Source organism: Etheostoma spectabile, chromosome 7 (genome assembly GCF_008692095.1).
Source record: "Etheostoma spectabile isolate EspeVRDwgs_2016 chromosome 7, UIUC_Espe_1.0, whole genome shotgun sequence".
Classification (NCBI taxonomy): domain Eukaryota; kingdom Metazoa; phylum Chordata; class Actinopteri; order Perciformes; family Percidae; genus Etheostoma; species Etheostoma spectabile.
Genome location: NC_045739.1, coordinates 19,002,578 through 19,026,464, shown reverse-complemented (window position 1 = coordinate 19,026,464; position 23,887 = coordinate 19,002,578). Strand labels below are relative to the sequence as shown.

The following is a 23,887-nucleotide window of genomic DNA, read 5'->3' as shown; positions in this document are numbered from 1 at the left end:
GAGGGTAAAAAAAAAAGTTTCATTCTCGAAATTAGATTTGAAAGCACATTTAACAAAATATAGCTAATTGCTGTAGTTACTTACATCACATTTTTTAGGCCATCATAAAGTATATTTTGCAGTATATTTTGGCATTTTTAAATATTTTAAAATGATCATTATGTGAGGACACAATTATGCTTATATTTATATTAAAATATGCTGTGCACAGACGCCTTCACAATCAGCCACATTGTTACACCCTTTCCTCGGCACAGACACACAATATGTTTCTCTTTCTCTTGATGTTATTCTGGCCTCACTCCCTGTTCCTGTACTGGGCCAAGCCCATAAATATTTTGGGCCTGAAGAATGTTCCTTTTGTAAATCCTCAGCTTTAAACAAGGCAAAGGGCAGACAGACAAAGAGAGGCTGACGAACAGCCTCAGGAGGCTAGCGTGGGGATAACAGCTCCTAGCTTTTTATGCGGTGATCTCTAAATGTCACTGTGAAGGCAACGAAAACAGTCTACTCACATATAAACACCAGTAGAATGCCAATATTTGATAACAGTATCAACTGTTAGAGCTGAACACATTTTTCTGAATGGGTATGAGTAAACACTTTTAATTTTATTTGGTAGATGCCATGGGGGTAGAGATAAAAGATTTATAAGAAATGGCAACAAAGATTTGCAATTTGAAGGTAAAAACGTATTCCTATTAAATTGAGGATCAAAGTATTCAATTGCATAGATTAACTAACACTTACACATCAATCTGAGCGACATATTGCCTCATCTCCCTTACAGCAACATCCAGGCGGCTGTGCAAGAAAATGTAGGAGTCCTGGGTCTCTGTGTCTTCCTGTTTGAGCAGGAAGCTCAAACCTCCATCTCCGTGGCCACCCCGCCGACTGTCCATCAACCCCTCGCCTCCATCCATAGTCACCTCCCCGCTGCCGTCTGCCTCGTCCCCTTCCAGGCCAGAGCAGTTCCAGGAAGGAGCTCCCATGCTGGTCAAACAATGCTGGGTGTGGGACATGGGGTTCAGTTGTGCTACAGGACAGGATAGACCGGAGAGGAGAATAAACAACATGTTTGCAGTGGGCAAATGAAACAGACTTCACTCTCTGACAATTATATCTACCCCAGATGTTCGAACCCCTATGAAGTAACACTCTTGTCTGTTCTCTATTTAGACCAGATGAAAAACAACTTCTTAAAGGGCACTTATGCAACTCATATGCACAGCAAGAGCAGGATGCAAAACTGTTTACTTGGTCAAATGCCAAGCTAAACTGCAATAACCTGAGGCATCCGAAAACTGCAGACAGATTAAGTACTTGCAAATTAACCCTGGGTGTGTACTATTAGTAGACAGTAAACATTACAATTAAATAGAGAAGCCCTTATACATTTATGTACATTCCACACATTCCTTTAAAATCCACGGTATGGCACTGGAAGAGGAAATTTTGTTTCACTTCAGGTAATAGGATTTGTAAATTTAGTTTCTGAATGCAACGCTAAAGACAAGCCACTGTCACTAAAGAAAACAACATCTTCACTGCTGTTGGCTGGTTGAGCTGGCAGAACAACACATTGAAAAGCACCAGAGTGGAACATCTAGTCAGTCCATCTGCTAGGCAGATGTCTGACTTGCAGCTGGTGCTGAGAGGAAAGTCGGGGACAAGCATCATGGACAGCAATGCTAACTGTACTGTATTTTCATCTTTGCTAATAAGAGTTCAGCAGCCAAGTCTCAAGCACCTTGATTAAAATTAAGCTATTTCATGATAACGTTGGCCCATATAAACAGAACAGGACAGGATACTTCTTTCTGTATCTTTGGATAAGGATTTGCCCTCTTCTTGAAATTATTTGTCAACCTTAAAATCCATTTCCACTCAAATCTCTCACTCTTTCTTTCCCTCCCCTTTGACCTCAACAGCAGCAGTAGCATTGAGTAAATTACACAAATTCCTACACTGCCTCAAGGCACCATCTTCGCTGACATCAATCATTCACTTCTCATGTCAATAACATGGGTATGGCCTGTGGCTAATGGATTCTTAATGGCAAACGACTCATCTAATTTACTATTGGAATTCTTGTTGAGACCACATGGCCACTGTGGAAGGCTGGGGTTGGCATTCCCATCTCTGTGCCATGGGATTTATATGGTTATGAAGGGTAATTAGTCAAAGTGATCACTGAGCTGGTGTTAAGTGGGTTAAGCTGTTTTATCGTAAAGGGGATGATCTCAGTGAAGCTTAATTTAAGCAGTGGAACTGTGACAGAGGTGTTCAAATCTTATAGGACATGTGTGTGTGTATGTGTGTCCTCTCTACCTTGGTCAGGATCCAGGCCAAACATAGAGTTCTTGCGCCCAAAGCGGATACTGAAAGTCCTGCCAGCAGTGGTAGTGCTCTTTGGGTAAGAGACCTGCATGAAGTTGACGTGGCAGTTGATGGGAACAAAGTCCATGCAGCCCAGTGGGTGAGGGTGAACACCGGCCTGCCTGAAGGAGGGCCACGCCTTGTTCCTCAGCTCCAGGGCAAACTTGGTGAAAAAGGCGACATAGACTTAGTTTAGTGAAAGCCCAAGCTGCATGACTGACAGCTCTATGTCTGTAGTGTGTGTTTATTATAAGATGATTTTCACCACCAAGGTAAAACATGGTCACTGGAGCAGAAAATATGACATGGAGACATAATAACTGGATGTTATACTTGTGCAGGATGGCTAACATCCAGTATTAAGCACTGCCTCTGGAGGTGAGGTAGACTGAAATAGAACAATAGTTGCATACGTAATTATGGTTCTTGCTGTCTTGAGTAAAAAAATGTAAAGGCTATTAACATCAAATTTCTTATTAGGTGTCATATTTTACAAGTGTATATAGATGAGCTGTATTTGGCCATGAAGTAGTATATTTGTAAATATTTGTAAGTGTCAGGTTGTGAGGTTAATAGACACACAGTAAAAGAAGAAAGGCAGTGTTTAAATGATTTTTACATCCCACCAAAGAGCTTCTCTTAAGCCTCCCAAAACTTTAAAAAGCATGGCTGTAAGTAGCTAAATGCGTCCGTGAAATAATAACCAGTAAGAAATATTGAAGAGAGACAATTCATCATTTTTTGGTATAAATATGAGTGACGATTTTAAGTTACTTGACTTTTACTTCAGTGAACTGTTGTTCTTGTATTTTTAAGTTAATATCAATGAGTTGGGGACATTTCTGAGCATAACAATTGGATGTGATAGTATAATGTCTTTGTGTTAAAGAGAGTGTAGAAGTGTAGTACCTGCTGATAGCTGCTTATACGTCGTCTGATACTCTCCAACTTGGTGTCACAGATTTGTCTGAACTCGTACTGAGGCATGGTAACAACTCGGTCACTCTGGGAGATGAGTTGGCTGCAATTGCGAACAAAGAGGCTGTCGTCGCCAGAAAATGCATCCAAGATCTGTAGAGACAAGAACCATTGGTAAAGATAGATCACTCATACAATAGCAGTTTAGATTTATCATTTAGTTGATTACAATCAGAGTAAAAATAGCATTCCTAGCAGCAGCAAGAGTATTTTTTATCTAACTTAACATTCACCTTTCCAATACTAACAACCAAAACCACCAGTAAGGCCAAAAAAAGATCCTTTCATAACAGTGCAAGTTGAACAAATTTTAGTGATCCACAAACTGGTGAACGGCCATCTCCTAATATATGAGATGTGAAATTTTGGTAGCTGAGAAAATGTAAGCCGTTTTAACTGTTAGTGTTAATAATTAAAATTGGCATTGTATAAAGTATGACCTATACCCCTGTGATTTTTCAAGGTAATGAAACTGCCTAATTTTCCCATAACTACCTTAGCAGTAAGGCTGAAGCAGCCTTTGGGCTCCACCATCTTCTCCAGGACGTGGCTCTTGATGCCGGCAGTGCTGACATATTCATAGACTACGCCATGCTCCAGATGGACGTTATCTACCGTTATACTAACCAGAGGCAACTCATCGGAGAGGGAAAGGCTGCCCAACCGGTGGTCTGTGGAGCACAATTGTCACTTGTCAGTATACAAGCTTTGCATGTATTTAGAAGTCATTAGATGTATTTAAGTCAAGCATGTAAAATGAAGAATGTATTTGATATACGCCATTTAAAAGTCCAGTGTCCGAAAAAAAAAAAGATTTCAAGAGTTTTTTTCCCCAGAGGTAGAGTAGAGTGTTTTGGCACACCTAAGATACAAAAATGTTGCTTGTATAACAAAACCTGCAAAGCTTTTGAAGGACAAATAATTATATTATAAAGTCCTTTAGTAATGACATAAGTGAAGGCACACAGTGTACTGCACATCTGTCAAGTGTACTTACCCTAACAGCACTGTAAGACAGATTGGTCATTTATTGTATATACACTGACACAGTGTTGCTAGATGAAGTCCTACAACTGTAACTAATGCCTGTATATACTATGTGTGTGTGTGTGTGATTTTTAAACTAAAGATTTTCCACATCCAGGGCTAAATAACCTACTGCTGGAGCCACCTCTTACTGAAACAGTGACTATAACCAAATACAGAGGTCATCTGAAAATAGCAATTTAGGTGGAACATAATGTTCTGATGTTTTTGTTAGCAACAGATTTTTTTTATAACATCAAGCCTGCAGTTGATCACACACGCACACGCACGCGCACGCACACACTTTATATTAAAGCACACTCCCAAGTAACACTAATCCGGTTCCAAATGCGTTTTGCTGACTGATGGGCCAGAAATGAAACTCGCTGCTCTTAACTGTCTGCATTACATTTGCTATTGGTACAAAAAATATTAAATTAATAGTATTGTGATACTTGAATGATTCAAGATTGACTCATTAAAACTCCTTAAAAAGAAATTTAAAAGTACATTTTTAATTTAAGACAAAAGAAAACAATTTCAGATGATGAAACAAACATGTTGTACCTGTTCCATTGGTGCCGTTCTCCTCCTCGTGGTCAGAACCATTCTCCACTGGATAAGGACTGAAAGGGCTCTGCTTCTCACCCACGCCTCTCTCTCTTTGGAGCTCTTCCACATCCTCAAATGTGCGATACACCCACTGACACTGGAGGAAAAATGAAGTTTTACTATAATGTGAAAAAAGTTCATTTTTTGAATGAGCAGGTGAGCCAAGAAGTAGTGAATGAGAACAGAGGTATAGGCAAGATAAAGGGAGAAAGCATGGAAGAGAAAGAATGAGGAAACCGATTATTTAATTGAAATTTAGCTATGCTCAAATACTGAGATGTGCTTTATTTTAGCTAGTAGATGTGGTTGCACTTTATACACCGAATTTGAAGGAAACAATCTAAAGCCTTTCTACATGGCCTGTGGACATGGACACTTTTCACCTGATGAGGTAATCAGGGCTGATTGCATCACGCCAAACTTGGCAGTGTAGTCAGCCACATCAACAACATCCTTGCAATTTATTCTGCTGTTAAATGAACCAGCAAACATTTACTAGAACAATCCAAAATAAGGCGGCTCAGCTGAGCCTGTTCAAGGGGATTTGCCAGAAGAGTAAGCCAGGCTAAATAAAACAAAACAATGTGCTTTATACAGAAAGGAAGACATCCTACTCTGACTGCAGCCCTGTGAAATACTGCCTGGAGCCATACCCTGTTGCTGTAGTGCTGTTCGTACAACCAGACGTAGGCTTTGCAGTTTAAAAGATAGCTTTGTAGTATGGAGTGTAAATACTTTTATCCATGTATGCCCAAAAAACAAAAACTCTGCCATTGTTACTTTAAAACAGAATCTAACCAATACAATCTTGGCAGGAGGAAGGGATAAAAATTCTGTAGAAATAGGTTGTTTATTTGTTGCTTTGGGCTACCTTTTCTCTTTGTGCAGGATTGTATCTTGAGCTGAATAATGTTCAACCCTCACTACAAGTGTCCTGCGGCAACAAAGCATCCGCCAGAGATTTATGCTTGAGATCACTAGGCCACCCACTGTTCGAGCCAAGAATGTTGCTAAATGTATGTATTCTGTATGACACCACCTTGTCAGAATAGGATTTAAAAGAGCAAGTGTGCTGCATGGTCAGGGAATCTTGAGGTTTTGAATACATTCCTTTTCTTGTCAAAACACTCAGTTTCTATAGGTAAGTGTGGCTCTAACTAATGCTGTTTTATGTACCGTCTCGGAGCAGGAATGTCTGGTTCACTGAGGTTCTCCATTCTATTAGTTCCTCAACTGTGAAATTAGTAAGCTGTTCCACAAAGTTAAACAACTTGATAAATTAACTTTCAGACCTACAACTGATACTAATAATGCTTGTGGCGTTACTTAGTTTGTAGAGTAAACGAAGCACTCCGGGGGTGCTGTGGTACAGTGAGAGCCATAACTGAGCATACAAGGTTTCTAAACACTCACAGCACGAAAGGAACAGATTGTATTTCTTCTCAAACACTCTTAATAACTACACTACAAAACCTGCTGCAGATGAAGATAAACAGTAAATGTGTGTTAGTGTTCGTTTTCATGTGTCCCCTCACCGCTTGGGGAGGCTCCTGGTGTGTGTGCTGCGCGGTGAAGTGCTCCAGGACCTCCTGGTAGTCACTGTGGTTGACGTTGTTGCCGCTGACCTTAAGGATGACCTGGCCAGGCTGAAGACCCGCCCCCACTGCCTCCCAGCCTGCAGTGTGTCAAAACAAGATCAGAGGTCAAAGGTCACAAGTGTGATATAGGTACAGTGAAACTGTACACAACATATGGGGCTATTATACAAACATATCGTTTAAATTAGGAAAAAGTGGGAGTTAAATGTGCTTCACAAGTGAATTTTCATAAGAAAAAAATCTTGATTTAATCTATATTTATTAATTTCATGTTGCCGTCTTGGCAAGGACACCCTTGTAAAAGAGATTTTGAATCTAAATGGGAATATTCCTGGTTAAATGAAGGTTTAATAAAATTAAAATAAAAAGTACATGAGTTAATTTTCTATGAAGTCTTATTTTGGACTCAATTCCCAAGTGTACATAACCTTGCCCCTCCTGCTCCTCCAGGAGAAGAGTAAATCAAACAGCTCAAAGCCGTAACACGTTGTCCCAGCTACTAATGGCTTTACAGCCTGGAAGTTCATCAACACCTCCATCACCTTCCTCTCCAACCTAAAAATACCAGTGCTGGCAACACTCCCACCCATGGTGCCAGCAATTACCTAATTCCGGATTTGACCCATGCATTGACAGGGGAACTTATTTAGGAACAGAACAAAAACAACAACTGGAGACTCTGAATATCAGCTGGAAAAAACTGCTCCTCGTATATCAGTAGAGAGCCAGAAGTAATACAAGACACTAGGAAAGAGAGAAAAGGAGAGGGAGTGTGGAGAAGGAGGGGAGAGGAGAGAAATGGCTAGAGCTGAGAGAGACAGAAAGCGGAGACGTCCCACTGCCATAATAAAGCAAAGTAAAACCATGAGATCACATTTCTTGGTTGCACCAACCGGCAACTCCTCTCCTCGCTGTTTTTTTGTGTGACTCCTGTTTGTTTACACATTTGGATTCATTTCTCATTCAACTTGTCATACATCTCCTATGTTGCTCTTTGAGTCGGCAGGTGTTATAAACATCTGGTCAGGAGGTTGTAAAGACAGAGCAGGAGGAATGACAAGGGAGAACAAAAGTGTGGCGTTACTTTTCAGTAACCTATTACACTTTTAGTTCTGATCACAGAGCAATGTTTGTGTGAGCAGTGCGCACATGTGTGTGTTTTAAAAGTAGAGTTTAGTCCATTAGGGGTTTCAACCCTGTCAGCAGGCTGTCTGGCTGACAGGTGGCCATAAAAAACCTAATAGAGGCTCACTAAAAGCAGAAAGTAACAGGTGGTTAGGGGCTAGAGTTACTTCATCTTTCCCTCAAATTCACCCAGAATGATGTGTCTTTCGGACACCGTAAACACTTTCAAAGCATTTACTGGCAAAGATCCTGCATCAACAAGGCCAAATGCCTATAAATCGGCTCACAGATATCCAGTTGTGGGGTCATAACCCAAAAACATGGCTCTTGTAACTTCAAGCAATATTAATTTAATTACATCTTCCTGGGAGCTGTGAACTGTTAAAAATCACTCACAGATTACCTTTTCATTACACATACAGTACCAACTTATGTTATCCTTTTACCTTTAAAAACTATATTGCATACTGTGTCTTTGCTTGTGACTGATTACAACTAATGTTAAACTCTTCTACTATTTCTCACCTCTTACTATGTAAGTTTAGCAAACGAGGACCACTAATTATGAGGAAGTTTAGTTTGGGTGATAAGAAAGGAAAATCTTTTTTACTGATCGCTTTATCATTATCAAAGGTTAAGTATGATGATGAATGAATGAATGAATGAATGAATGAATAAATGAATGAATGAAGTTAATCACTCACCTTTCCGGACAGCGTGGACATGAGGAGGGGCAGAACCACAGAGTCTGAAGGAGAGGCTGTCTGGGTTGTCAGGGATCCTTACAATCCTGGATGAGAAAAGACCAGTAAGACCAGTGCGCCCTATATGTGTGTTTACGCCTTATCACAAGTGTTATGTGTGGTTCCTCACTCCTTGGCCTTGGTGGCAACCAGCAGCCGCAGGGAGCGTCGAATGCAGAAGGCTTGGCTGATCATGGTTTCCACCTCGGAGAAGGGCCTGAGGAACAGCAGGTCCTCATTGATGGTGTAGATCTTCCTGCCCACCTGCAGGCCAGCCATCTGGATAGACAGACGCACAGACAGGAGACAGAACTTGGTTATTTTTAGGTTGCAGCTTGTTATAGCTCCCTCAAAAGGCTTCATTTGCATATTAAGGTAGGGACCACATTCATAAATTATACCTCTAGTATATGCAGCATTAGGCTCAAATAAAGTATGATTGAAGTTATTATCTAACTGGCAGTAAGTCCCTGTTTAGTTTATGTACCTCCAAGGAGCATGACAGAAAAAAAAAATCAGTGTGTTCTGCTCAATATTTCCATAGCCTGTACAGTCTCGCAATGTATTTTCCAGCATACGAATATGCTTTTTTATGGAGGGAGAGCATATCAAGATTGGCTACCAGATATGATTAAGCTGTATGATATTTATACATGGGTCGCCTGCCTGCTGCCTGTTGGATTTGCACGCAATTACAGATTAAAAGGTTACCACAGTTGTGTACATGTGAATACAGAATACAAGTGAATACAAATATATTCTGAATACAGAATACTTTATTTATAATGTGACCACATTTCTGGCCACTGCTATTGGTGGTTTAAGTTATTAGATCTTGCTTTTTCCTCGAACTAAAATACAATATAATCAATCACAATGCATGTAAGTACGTGGAAATGTAATAACTGCACACACAAACATCCTCAGCTTTGCAAAGTCAGCTTCAGAAATCAGATACACAGCACCACAGTCTGTTACATGTCACTGAGCGCAGTCATCTTGCACATCTTCATGTCGTGCAAATAATACTGCCTCTGTGTGTTTACGGTGGGAGTCCCGTGTCCTGGACACAGACCTGGAAAGGTGGCCTTGGCTGAGCCGGGCCCCAACTCTGGAGTAGGCCCAGGATGGGTTAAGAAACAGCTGGGAAGAGCCACAGCCTTCAAAATTTGGAAAGGTGTATGTATGTGTATGATTATACAGCACGGGTGCCTGTCTGCACATGACTTTCTATCTTAATATCATATAGTGAAGGAGCTGTGTGTAAGTGTGTCTCTCAGCCCTTTTCAGAGCCCCATGGGAATCAGCTGAGCCTCATTCACAGTGCTGGCACACGGGCTGTGTCTCAACTAGCAATCCTGTTATTGTGGGGAATGAGGCACATGGGGGATGAATAAGAGAGTAAGAGGGGGAGAAAGGGTGTAAGAAGGAGCAGAAGAGTACGGTTTTATGGGTTTAAGATTGTTTAAATGGCTTAGGGAAGAGCAATGTGGGAAACGTGTAAAATAACAGAAGGTTATTTTGGAGGAAAACTGAGCCACAGGGACACAAGAGAAATATGGTCAAATGTAATTTTGGTGGGGAGCAAAGAAAGGCTTTTCCTAACTCTGGACTTGTGATGAAATAAAAATTCCACAATCAACCAGGGCATCATCCTCTGTTTTCAAGTTGGAAGATGCTGGAAAGATTGTGTAACAGTACGCAGGTTTGGTTACTAGCTACTGGTCATCTGTCACCTGTCCAACAAGAGTTGGCTGTCATAAAGCAAAGGTGAAATCACAAGAAAAGTAAGGAAAATTGTCTTTCATTTCAGCTGGCATTAAGGTATGTGTAAAGTTGAAAAACAATAAGTCTGTCACTGCTGACAGAGTAGACACGGATATGACAAATTACATTATTACAGGGTGCTCCTGAACATAACAGTATTACTACATGTTTTAATAAAATGGGAGTCAATAGAAATGCATGTTTTAAATGTTTTGTCACAACATTATCTGCATTTTAAAATCCCTGTGGATGAATAAAATGGTGTTTGTGTGTGTGTGTTTTTTTGGGCCGGTTACGTCTAATGGCTTTACAGCCAATCATAACGAAGTTCTTCCAAAGCGAAACAGAGGCAGACGGACAGCAGCCGTCAAAACAGTAGACAGGCATTACTTACCGGAACTAATGCCCTGGGCAGGGAAGGAGATACAGCGTGTGTTATTGTGTATGTGTGTGTGTGTATGTGTTGGTCATTACCTCAGCATGTGAGCCCCTGGTGACAGATTTCACCACAATGCTCTTGTTTTTCTCCTCAATCTCAAAGCCGTAGTCTTCTTCCTCAGGGTGAATCTAGCACGCACAAAGAAAATCACCTAATTACTCCCACATTTACACAGGTGACTGAACTAGTTTAGCATCAAGAATGAGCAAGTAGCAAAATAACTACAGTACCGTATATATTCATTTTGCACACCCAGACCTTGTCTTTTGTACATCTCGTATATCTGACTCTTAATCAGAAGTCAATTGCATGCCATTGCTATAAAAGTTTATTTGTTCGTACAGTATTTGCTGCAATGAGCCCATTTCATCTGAGGAAGTTTGAAGCTTTGTGTTAAAAATGTGATATATGGCACTTTTTTGAGGGTTCCCATATCCAAACTTTTGCAATTTGTGATTTAAAATGTGTGTTCAGTGTCTTTCTTATGATGATTTTGGATCCATTTTATTTCTATGGTTCTCAGCCTCTCATTCTATTCCCTAGTGGGGTGAAGTTTAGTTAAACGCTGTCATCACCAAACACATTAGCCAGCTTCCATTAGGTAGGCCATCTTCCGGCTGCATGGCCCTGATAAGATAGGGATCTCGTCATGTTACATCAGACGCGATGGCTGAGGTAAATAAAGAGTTCCTGCACTTCACTTCAATAATAGCCACAAGGGAGGATTAGTTCTGCTAATCAAGGAAAAAAGCCTTTTCCACTTCTTGTGGAAGGCCAGATAGTATGTCCACACCCACTCTGATATGAAAAAGGATGCTAGTGATGCTTCTAGGTTTCCCCCAAAGAGAATGGACTTAAGTAAACACTTTCAATTTCAGTCTCTGGAAACCCCTGTCCACTAGACACAAAACTAGTTTTCAGATTCAGCGTTATTAAATAATGGAACAACGCAGCCTGTTAGTAAAAAAGACTGGAATGGCATGAAAGGTCCTATCTAGCAAGCCATTTTAATAGAATAATTAGTACAGAAGTCCCTACTTCCACGTCTGTGCACTAAAATAAAAATCTTCAGAGTATAGTTTGTCTAACTGCAACAATCAACTGCAGTCAACTCTCATGGTTCCATCTCTTGTCCCAGCAGCAATACAAAAGGGACTTCATCTCAGGCAGTACAGTAGATTTTCAAAAGACAAGACTCAGAGCACAGAGCAAATTCAAAAGTGTGTATTGTTGTCAAAGCAGTCCTCACTCCCGTGGGGACATGGTGGGGAAGTTCTGTGTGTATAATATTAATTAAATCTAGCTGTGGAGATCAGACACACACACACACGCACACGCACAGATGCTAGTATGTCAGTTCAATTAGCTATATAGTACAATATGGTTCTGTTATATTTTCACTGTCTTAGCAACACACACACACAAAATCTGGCACGTGTGTATGCATATATTTGCATGAAAGAGTGACACTAGATTAGATAGAGTATCTAGATAAATGTGGATAGATTTTAAAAAAGCAGCTTGCTCTCTGTTTTTGAATCCATTTCCACTGATCAATGGATTCATCCGAATCAAAGGATTTTTTAACACTCTGTATAGTGTTAAAGAAATCAAAGAAAATCTCTAGAGTAGTGAAATAAAAAGACCTTTCCTTTCTGTGCAGTATTTAGTGTGCTTGCTTCAGTGAAACACTTCACCATTATTATATTTATTATAATTTTTTTCTCTCCAAAAATAAACAAAATGACAATGTGAGCCTGGCATTTTGGACGAAACGTGACAATAGGCTTCTGTGTAAAAAATTAGGGGTGTAAAGATACACGTATACGTATTGAACCGTTCAGTACGAGGCTTTTGATTAGGTGTATTACAAATCACACGATTTGTTGGACTAATCCTATTTCATTTAGAAAAAAAAGAGCTTAAATTGAGTGAAATATAATGTTCTCAGTGCCACTGCACTCAACAAGGCAGCCCAAACAATGTAAGAGGCAACGTGCTGTCTGCCCCTCCCACTCCCAAAGACTTTATTCCAGTCAGGAAAAACACTCTACTCCAGTCAGGCATGATACGCTAAACTAGCTCGTTGCAATATGGCTAGTAACGTTAATGTTACTATTACCAGACCAGAATTAGAAGATCCTCCAATAACAGGTCTGGCATTTGGAGCCACTTTGGTTTCCCTGTAAATTATGAAAGGGATGGCAAGAGAGTGGTGTATAAAAAAACAATGGTATGTTGCATTGGCTACACTAGTGGGAATACTACAAACATGTCAATTAATGTATGCCAGCATCACCTCAGTGTCAATAACTGGAACTAGTCAAAAAAAGGAAGCAACACACACACTAAAAGCTATCCCTGCAGCATTTAAGCAACATTTCAAACTGATTCAAACATGGCAAAAGACACCACTGCGGCTATTGGTACATTTAAAGCCATGGATATGAGACCCTACTCTATAGTGGAAAAAGCAGGTTTTATGAACATGGTTAAAGTAAATGAGCCCCGTTACACTATTCCTTCACAAGGCCATTTCAGCCGGACCATAATTCCTGCTTTATACAAAAAACCAAACGTCCAAATAGAGAACCAATTGTCCGAAGCACCAGCTGTTGCTCTGACAGCAGACGGCTGGTCGGCAATGGCTATACAAAGCTACCTGACTGTAAAGTGTATATTTTTTTATAAGGAGCTGTTTTTGTTTTCTATGCTGCTTAGAAGACACCCCAGAAGACGGGTTAAGTATAGCTCGGTCATTGTTCAAAGTAAAAAAGGTCATGCTTTATTATTTATCATATCATTGATTTATGATATGATAAATTTGTAAAAATCAAGTCAATTTTTCTTCCATTTCTTTCTTTTTGCTGTATCAAAAACTTACCAAACTGTGAATTTTATGAATCGTCACACCCCTAGTAACAATGTGTGGAATTGCAGGTTTTATGTGCCTGTGTGTTCCAGCTTACCACCAGGGACTTTGCCAAGATGTTTTCAATGAGTTTGAAGTCATTGCGCTGGAGCTGCTTGCTCTTGGTGCTGGTTCCCTCGATTTCCTCGTCCGCATAAAAACGGAAGAACTGTGACTCATCTTTGAACTCGCTCTTCTCCAGGACTAAGGGGAAAAACACACACACCATGTAATCAGACAGAAATAATGACTCAAATAGCAACAGGGTACATCTCAGTTAAAAGTTGCTGAAAGTGGTGCTAATGAAAGGGCAAAAAAACCTCCAATGTTGTTTGTCTATTAATAGTCAAAACTTTGTTTGCTTTCATGCTGGCTAAATTGATGGTCTTGTTGCAAAATTGGCCATCATTTGCCAAACTGAACTTGTAATACTTAAGTGTGTTTGCAACTTCAAAGACCTGTGGAGATATGAATGTTTGCCCAAGAAGTTGCCACTTTTGTAATGTGTGTACATCTTCACACAAACAAGCTAACGGTTAATTAGCTAATTAGCTAATGATGCAAGTAGGAACATCTGGAGCTAAACCACATCTGGGATGCAGCCAGCTCAGGCCAGGGCTAGGAAGGACTCTCCAGAGGACACAAGAAACACACACAGCCGTATGTGTCTAAATGTGTTATCAAATCCCATTGTTGGGCTGAGCCTCCAACACATGGGGTCTAACAGGTGAGGACCACATTACGGATGTTTCTTCAGTTACAGCAGTTTTTAAGCTTGAACCAAACACACTATATTAAACCTACTGTAGATTTGTTTTAATGTGTGTCTGATAAAAAGCTAAGCCACTGAAATGAGGCCCTTAATTACAGTTACAGTTGGTTACAGCAGGCCTTGTGCTCAACAATGATTTTCCTGAATGAAAGATTCTCTGTTTCATAATTTTAACCTTAATTTTGTTACTTTCTGTGAAACACTGAAAAGGTAAACATAACGCTCTTCCACAATAATTCTACTGTCAGTTCTCATTTTTGTCAAAAGACAAACACCGGACACTGCTGCAACAGGTGCAGATACAAATGTATCTGCATTTGGTGGTACTCGTATGTCACTAAAATGACAGTGACAGTGTCATGCTCACATTTGGACTAAAGCCATGATGTTGGAGGAAGATTGTTTGTGTTAAATAGCCATCTGGTTTTATCACATAGGAAATGGCATTTTTGACATTTGGCCCCAAATCGTCTTATCATAGGTGTATGAATCTGTTAGACCACTGTAAAATGGGGCTTGAACAGCCAACACAAAGAACCAAAGGTACCCAGCTGTTCAGAGATTTAGCAAGCATCTGGCACCCTCGGGTGAACAAAAGCCTTCACAAACTGATTACACACACACACGCCAGCCACACCCACTCCCACTGGCCTTACGCCAACTCAAACAAAGCCTGAACATGAGTAATTTCCTCTAAGTCATATAATAACTTAACACCACTTATTCAACTGGAGGGAGTGCCACTTCGGATACTGTCATGCCCTAATAACACACACACACACAGTTTTACACACACATTTAAATGCTAATAACAGCTGACAATATCAAAGGGTCGGGAAACATTTGCATTTTTTACTATATAGGCCTGATATAAAATGTGATGCACTGAAGCAACTATATAGACAATTAAGAATTTAATGGTCTAAAAGCTGCATTTCAGACTGATCTGAATGCAGTGGAAACTTTAACCAGGGGTTTAAAATCATTTAATCTCAAAAACCATCAAATAGACACACCTTCACTAAATGAATCATCATTATCATTCCTTTTCACTAGTTCAGCATTGATTTACATTTCAGAATATTGTGGTGGAAGGAAAATCTGTGGTTGAAAAAAACATTACTCACTGTTACTTAACAAGACTAACGGAGGATACATGGAAAATGTGCCCTATGTGATAAGTTGCCTGAAGGGCAAAACGCAACAGGTGTTCACGACAGATGTGTAGATGAATTTTGTAAGCAGGTTAGGACTGATGAAAGACAAATTAACTGTGTTATCTGTTATCAATGTTCCACCCACCAGTAAGGAGCCTCGTAACCTCATATCAAGTACAACCAGGCAGACAGAAAGACAAATATAAAAAGACTTGAAAGACAGGACATAAAAAAATGGAAAAAGAAGAAGAGTTCAAAAGGGACCAGGTGAAAAGCAGCAGATGTGCTGACTACAGAACTAAAACAAGTGACTTAAGGAGAGGTGAGGAGTGCAGACAGGGCTGAGAACAGAGGTTGTGACCCTGAAGAAAGGCAGAGGAGAGGGAGAGAACAGGTGACACCTTCCAACAGATGGTAGAGGGAGGCAGATATATGTGTGAGTGCCAATCAGGCAAGATAAAAGTAAAAGGAAAGCCACTATGTGACTGGTAGCGGTTATGTTTGTGTTAAAATGATAGTGAAATACAGATTCTTAAGAAGAGATTTGTATGCTTTAAATCATGTGTACATTTAAGCCCTGGTATTGTATACATTCTAATGTATCACTTGTACTAAGTGCACAATAAACAGCTTGTGAAATGGTACCTGTCTGCTAGTGTAACCTATTAATGTAATTTACTACTAGGCCGACTGTTACTTCTTCAGCATTCCAGCACTAAGTACACATTATGCACTTGGCCAATGAAGATAAGTGATTCAATTTTAGGCCTTAACCAGCGGTCATGGTTCAGTAGACTGACCCAGACAGCCGTATAGCTAAGCCAAACAGCTCTGGTTAGGGTACACTGCTAATGCTGTTTACATTCAACAAGCTGGGATAGAACCAAAGCTGCTCCACTACAATGTGGTCAGTGAGGTTACTTAAACTTGGCCAGACCAGGTATGCAAATGTACCATGCGCCTTTTTCAACCTATGATGGCATGACAGCGGAGAGGCTAATATTACATCTTACGAGAAGAGAGAAGGACTGACTGGTGTAGGGGGGAGAATATGAGCAAATGCACGATGAGGGAATGATCAAACCACAACAGTGTGTATGGGCTGTTGCAAAAGAGAATAATGTAAATAATTAGAGACATCTCCACACCATGCATGTGTTATTGAGCTTCTTTTATATTTTGCAGATGATGATCTAAGTGAATTGAAGACAAAATCATAGTCAATTTGAGGTGTCTTTACCTGTCCTTCATGCATGTGTATGTGTGACAGAGAATTTAACTGACCGTGGTGCATGAAGCCATTGTTGCAGAGCCCCACACCCAGTGTCACAGCGTCCTCTCGGGTCGAGCAGTCTCCCTGGGAAACCAAATCAATGACGCACACAGTCGGTCAGTTACAATGCCTGTTTACACCTTCTCATACACAGCAGGCTGCAACGCCGCTGGCCTGAGTAATCTATGTCTTTGTTGCCGTAAAGATGGTGATTTGTGAGCCAGTAAGCATTCATAAATATGTGTAAAACATGGACAATGATAGATTGCAGACTGATTCTACATGTCCTTGGTTGTGCTCTTTAAGATTGATTGATTAAAATACAATTCAAGTCTATAATCTAACAGCACAATGACAAAGAAAAGACAGTAATGACAGTTATAATTAGTATAATTTTATACACCCTTGGTGCCTTATATTTTATGTGTTTGGATTAAATGAAAGTACAATAAGACAATGACTTTACCTGCAAAAGTAACCAGTCAACCAGTTTGCTAGCAGGCACCACAGATTTAAAGGTTTTCAGGTGGTGGTCTCTGTCCCTAAAGAAGCAAAAAAAGTATTCACAAAATGTATTTTAACAGTACAACACAGGTGGCATGAAAGAAAAACACAGTTCACAGTCTGTGGCTTTACATATAACATGTGTTTAATAGATAACAAATCCTCTCTGTGGTTAACAGAATCAGTAGCAAACAGTGTCTGTTTGTTAGTGTTTGTTATGTTGCATTTCTTGAGTAACAGACAAAAGACAATATCTTTCTGTTATTGCCATGACAACATCCATATCATGAGAATTATGTAGTTGCAGGTATAATACCATGTGTGCTACACATTTTCCAGACAGTTCTATAGTTTTCCAAATCCTGCCAGAATAAATAATTTTATTGTTTGATTCTTTGAGTTTTTTGTGAGATTACATGAACAACCACTGTGGACTAATTTGCTCAACAAATACAGTAACCATGTGAAACAGGAAACGCTACAGAGGAAGTGTGGTTGGTTGTGGGACTTGACGGGTGCATCAGACCCTATCAAACGAATGGTATAGTTCCTTTAACATCTCAATGTTCTGAATAAGACACAGGGTGTGTCTGGACCACCCATATTGCAAACTGCAACATTCATAATGAAAGACAAATCCAAAATAACAGTTAAGTGCATATGTGGACAAGACGTGTGGTGATTGATACTGCAGATAACGTTTTGAAACAACATGAAAAGTGAGTTGCTTCTAGCCATCATTTGCTGATCAATGATTTTCTGTACCAGGGCGGGCATCATCATCTACAGCAAAAGACATCTGTGACATTCCCAAGATTGATTTCATTAGGTTTATATCTATTTTATCATACGCTATGTCATGTGCATTTTAATTTTCTGAAACCGGCGGTTGCTTTGTCACTCAACAGAGTTTAATAAAGCAGAGATACTGTTCATAATTATTTTTGATTTATAGAATGCACTACATCATCACTCAAATGTTATAATTAATGGTTGCTACTTACAATGCCAATTTATTGATTGATTAAAAAAAGCAAGGCTATATTACATAATATCATGTTGGCAGGCAGAAAGATTGCCTTTGTATGTTAATAGGATTTGTCCTCGAACCAAAAGCTCTTTGTTTGCACCAATGGCAGCCCCGGGCACTTCAATCAGCGGGTGAGTGATGTAGGGAGAGATAGAGGGGTGATGGAGGAAGAGTATGAAGGGAGGGGCTATGCCAGATAGAGAATGAGTGTGTGTGTGTGTGCGTGTGCGTGTGCGTGTGCGTGTGAGGGGGTGTCAGAGGGAGATGATGTGTGTTTCCTGTGCTTCTATTTACATTTGTACTTTTATTTTGACTCTTAGACCTTCAGAAGAAAAACATTTTGGTAAAGTGAGATCATTCTTCCACTTCCCAGGACCGATTTCAGTTTCAGTGTTACAATTTCAATTTCTTTTCAATTTGAAGACATAGTTTTAAGTCTCGGGCCAATATTTACAATAATTATTATTGAATTATAATAAGACTTAGTTTAAATTAACCATTAAGGACTAGTGGACAACGGCCTTTGTTTATCAACATATGGGGTGTAAAACATTCAGGGGATTGGGTTTGTATATGTGTGTATATATGCTGTATTTGGTAAAGTTTATATTTCTTTAGTATGTGTACTGTGAATGTATTGCAAGTGTGTTAGACAGCGAGCAAGAGAGCATGAAGGGGAAATAAAAAGTGATTTATCAGGGTTGAAAAAATTGAGTTGAGAGAGAGAGCGAGAGAGAGAATGAAGGAGACATAAAAAGTGATTTATCAGGGTTGAAAAAAGGTTTGCAGTCATCATTTGGACTATCACTTAACTCATGTGAGTATACTGTGTATACACATATATATATTTTTGTTTTTTTACTAACATATATTCAGCAAACACTGTAAAGATAAAAGACAAATAGTAGCTCTCCTACATCCTTTAACAGGTACACCATATAAACCTCCAATGATGAAACCTGACATTCTCCATCTTAACTGAATCTTGTAAACATGAACCTACAGCAGCTTGAGCCTGGCTGGGAGTCCAAGTTGGAGAGAAAAGAGAGGATTGAGGGCTCTCTTTCCTGGCAGTGCTACTGTTAGTTCAGTCATTACAGAAAGGGGTGAGTTGGGCCTAATGCGAACCCTTCATGAATATGCATTCATGCACCTGGAGAGCGGGAACATTAGCATATGGGGTAAAGCGGGAGAGGAGGAGAGAGGAGAGAAGGGCAGGTACTTACTTGATGACAGGCGTGTGGAGGCTGTGAAGGCGGCAGTAGAGCCGGACGCCCTAAAAAGGAAGAAAAATGGATCCGCTGAGTCATAGAACATACACACCTTGGGCAAGCAAGTACAAGCATGGCCTCAGGACAAGAGAATTAACTGATGACCGTGAAAAGAGTTACCCCAAGGCTATCATTTTAAGAAAGAAGTTTCAAAATCCTAGTCTCTGAATGACATCTGAGACATACGTAGGTGGGCCAGTGTAACAAATCGTTATGTCAGGGTTTTGTTTGTTTCTTAATTTAGATTTTGACATTTATTTATCATTATAAATGATTCAGATTTTTTTTTAATGTTATCTTATCGGCCATTATACATGCCTGTACCAATAGATTGGGAAATGCCTAATATCGCCCGATAACATTGGCCCACCGATATATCGGTCGGGCTCTAATACAGAATTTGGCAAATTTTAGCAAAGGTACACTCATTACATTTTTTAATCATTCTACAATCAATTAATTTGTACAATGATTTATAAGACTTAACATGAGATGCTTATATGCAATTTTCAAACGCAGCTTGTGCTTATCTTTATTTCCTTCTAATTTCCTGATTGTAAATCTGATACATATTTACAATTTTATAACGACCATTGTCCTTGTTAAAAGGGCTATTCCTTTTTCCTCAACTTTGGTTTGTACATTACCTATCAAACACCAATGATAATATCCTGATGGAGAATTATAGTTACCTTAGACATGATGTCCTCCATCTCACTGCGGGCCTTGTAGGTACCATCATCGTAGCGGAAACGGTACAACACCTGCTCGTTCTTGAACTGGTGCTTGTCCGACACTGAAATATCAAAACAGTGAGATAATGTCACCTCAGCTTGGTTCATAACTTCTCAACCTTAAGTATGCCATTTCTCCTTTCTTAAATGTTGTTTTCATTCCGAAAAGCATTCTGTTAACAGTGTAGGTTGTAGATATCAGCGCTACAGCAGCTAGATACATATATATCACTGTCCATACTGTATGGACAGAGAACAAGGGATATGCACTACATTGAAATTTCATTTGTCTCTTCCACTCTTAACTGTGGAATAAAATAAATAAAATAAAAACTGTGGCTTTCACAACTTTTTTATATTTTGATATTTTAGTTTTCAAAAAATGTCTACATTGACTCCAAAAAGATTGATAAGAACACTGATGTCCCTACTTATTGTTACATCTAAATGGCTAGCATGTTTATAATGTCCACATGTATTTAGACGTCAATGGCTGAAGAGCTGTAGCCAGAATTTGCCAAGGATGTGTCAATAGCGCTCAGCTGAGAGTGGCATATGGTTAGGCCAATATGATTTCTGAACATACCCACGCAGATGCATTATGAACTACTCAATATTTATTGTCAGAGTTAAAACATACATCTATTAGGTGAAGGAAAGGCTGTCATAACTTTGTCTGGGCCTTTTTTTAAACATGCAAGTTTCATAATCTACAAATGAAATTTTTAGAAGGAATTGGGGTAAGGGAAGACGTGAGAAGCAAGACGTTTGTGGGAAACTGCAGCTGAAAATTCTGTCTGTGTTGGCTAAGCCATGAGATTCAAATATTTAACATAGCAGACAGTTGCCAATTTCAATAACATCTCAATACTTGCATTCAAAAACCAAGTATCTATGTATTAATCCTATAAAGAAAATGGAAAATTACTAATGCATATGTAAATACACAAACAGATGCTTGTTGGGGAAGCTAAGAGTGAAATCTGCCAAACAGAGGCAGTTTGGTTCTACCACAACAAGTAGGCATGGGCTCAAAACATCTACTGGTTTTCTCAGTCTAGACTTAAAATGTCCTCATAAAACCAAAGGCACCACACAATCATCCATTGTAAAGTGTCAAATGTGAAATTATTATGAGGGGAAAAGGAGATGTAAAAATGTCAAACATTCAAGTATGAACTGGTGTGATTTAGTGGCTCAAACATGCACAGCTGACTGGATAAAGTTTGAATTACATACTTTAGAATGCACGTTGTTGACTGTCTCTCTTTTTATGTGTCTCTTCACTTAACTAATGCAATTGCCACTCTGTCACATTACTTCTCTATGTCTCTAACTGATGACACCTACACTTTGCCTGCAGGGCCTGAGCCTCTACGGTTTGCCCACAAAGCCTCATTGCTATCCCACAGAGCCCAGCATGTCATCATTGTACCTCTCTGTGGTAGTAGGTTAGTGTGAGGGAGGATTTCAGGTTTTTTTTCCACAGGTGTTAAGGAATGTGAAGGTTGGATCTCAGCAAATTTCCCTGAGAGGGTGGTGTGTATACATTTTGACAGTGGTTTGCACTTACTATGTACAAAAGCCCCTTCAGCAATACGCTGGACAACTGTGTTCATACATTATGTATAGCTGTTTGTGTGTGTGTGTGTGTGTGTGTGTGTGTGTGTGTGTGTGTGTGTGTGTGTGTGTGTGTGTGTGTGTGTGTGTGTGTGTGTGTGTGTGTGTGTGTGTGTGTGTGTGTCTGTCATCCCTTAATGCATAATTCAGGTTGGTGGTCCTGTGAGTGTCACACTCAAGACAAAATCAGCGAAGGGGAAATAATGTAAGACACATTTCCAGAATTATTATTACCAAACATCCAAACAACCTTTGGATCATGGTGGTTTCTACTCTAAAATTGTGTGCTACAACAGTGAGTGGGGGGACAAATTCCTAACATGATTGAGTTAAACAATTACAGAAGGAGAATGTGAATCAGAGAAAAAGAGAGGCAGTAAAAGAAGGACGAGATAACTAAAACAAAACAAAAACATGACAAGGGGAGCTGCAAAGAGCCTCAAATGTAAGTCAAAGGTTATAAAAGAATAGAACGTTGGAAGGGTTTAAATTAAACACACTGAAAGACAATCTGAAAGAGATAAAATAAAGAAGAGAGAGAAATAAAGGATTTTGTTTTGTCTCACCATGGTGAATGATGCCATTTTCCAGCAAGGCCTGTCCCAGGTTGACCCCCTCGTCAGGCTTACTGATCTCGCCACTCTCTATCATCCATGACACAAACTCACTGAGAACACAAAAACAAAGAAGCATATGATGAGGCCCGGTTTCCTAAGTTGGTAATCTGTTTGCGGTTTTGTTTTTTTAAACTATTACCAATTATTACCTCCTTGCTTTGCTGTCTTTGCATTGAACTTCACAGAAATTACCTGGCAGACACACCATTTGGGTGCCACTATGTTTTTTCTCGTTTTTTCCGTTGATATGGTTGATATTTTTGAAAGTGCCCCCATTTACTTTCAAATTCATTCATTAAGCCTCTCATGCTCATGGCTTATGCTAAACAGACCATACCATACTCATTAAACATGCAACACACCCCTTGATAGACAAGGTCTTAAACATTAACTATAGAACATTACATTTAAAAAATAAAAGGCAAAGAAAACCTGTAACTTTATTTATAACACCTATGTACTGTATATTTTGAGATGTTTTGATATATCTACTCCAGTGGGGGAAGGGGGGTGTCACTACAGCTTAGTCTTCAGTGGAAAACAGCATCTTGGTATTTTGATTAGCCAAAGCAACTTCCCAGCATATGTGCAGAGGTCCTTATGGATTCACTCCTTTGTAAGTTGTCAAAGTCTACATGAACATGCCCCTGTCTACCACTGAGGAAATATAACAATGGGAAGGTCAGGTTGCTGCTCTAGCAAGGCAGCAGCACCAGTAGCCAAGGCGTTAAATACTTTAGAGTATCAGTGCTCCAGTTTCCCTCACTGCCGACAGAAACCAAGTCATTGCACAGAGCCTAACTGCTTTTTATTAGTTTTTATTGGAATATGTTGCTTAAGCAGAAGAAGAAAAATGAGTTTTAACCCAATGCTTCGTTAGTAAATGAAAACCACTGGTTTTCACTTCTGACTGTGGTTCTGATTACTAAATGTGTATAGTGTGAGTTGTTATTTTTTAGTGTGCAGCAAATTACTGATTCTCCAGAATGAATGGAGAGTGTGGAAAAGAGAATAAGTTAAAAACTAATTATCAACTATTATAGTGGAGTTTGGAGTGTCTAGCTTAAACATCGTAAGAGGAGATACAATTTAAAATGTTAACCTTGAACTCAACATTTTATTTTTGCATATTTTGCAACATGTTAAAGTGGAAAAAATGCATTTCACGTCCCACTTTTGCTTTACTGCACCACCTTAATGTTAAAGGTCAAACTCCACAGTTAATTACTATCTAGCTCACAGTGTTTTCACAAGTATTTGTGTCTCTACTAACTGTGTCCTCCCCACCTCCATCCCTAGGTATATTGTAAACTCTGTAAACCATTAGTATA

At 39.5% G+C, this 23,887-nt stretch overlaps 2 protein-coding genes across 2 annotated transcripts in view; one reads left to right on the top strand and one right to left on the bottom strand.

Annotated features, from left to right (window-relative positions):
• e2f1 (E2F transcription factor 1) overlaps nt 1-23,887 on the top strand; it is a 408,003-nt gene that overhangs the window by 307,668 nt on the left and 76,448 nt on the right. The gene's annotated exons all lie outside the window — the stretch shown is intronic.
• The window catches only part of prex1 (phosphatidylinositol-3,4,5-trisphosphate-dependent Rac exchange factor 1), an 86,293-nt gene that overhangs the window by 15,395 nt on the left and 47,011 nt on the right, over nt 1-23,887 (bottom strand). The window contains exons 11-25 of the mRNA XM_032520857.1: nt 22,506-22,606; nt 20,278-20,381; nt 19,541-19,590; nt 17,247-17,322; nt 16,792-16,864; nt 13,637-13,782; nt 10,703-10,795; nt 8,592-8,740; nt 8,423-8,508; nt 6,531-6,670; nt 4,951-5,092; nt 3,853-4,028; nt 3,289-3,450; nt 2,332-2,542; nt 751-1,036 (exon numbers count right to left, since the gene is read on the bottom strand). Of these exons, the coding sequence (XP_032376748.1) occupies nt 751-1,036; nt 2,332-2,542; nt 3,289-3,450; nt 3,853-4,028; nt 4,951-5,092; nt 6,531-6,670; nt 8,423-8,508; nt 8,592-8,740; nt 10,703-10,795; nt 13,637-13,782; nt 16,792-16,864; nt 17,247-17,322; nt 19,541-19,590; nt 20,278-20,381; nt 22,506-22,606 (1,995 nt within the window). The remainder of the gene's footprint in view (nt 1-750; nt 1,037-2,331; nt 2,543-3,288; nt 3,451-3,852; nt 4,029-4,950; nt 5,093-6,530; nt 6,671-8,422; nt 8,509-8,591; nt 8,741-10,702; nt 10,796-13,636; nt 13,783-16,791; nt 16,865-17,246; nt 17,323-19,540; nt 19,591-20,277; nt 20,382-22,505; nt 22,607-23,887) is intronic.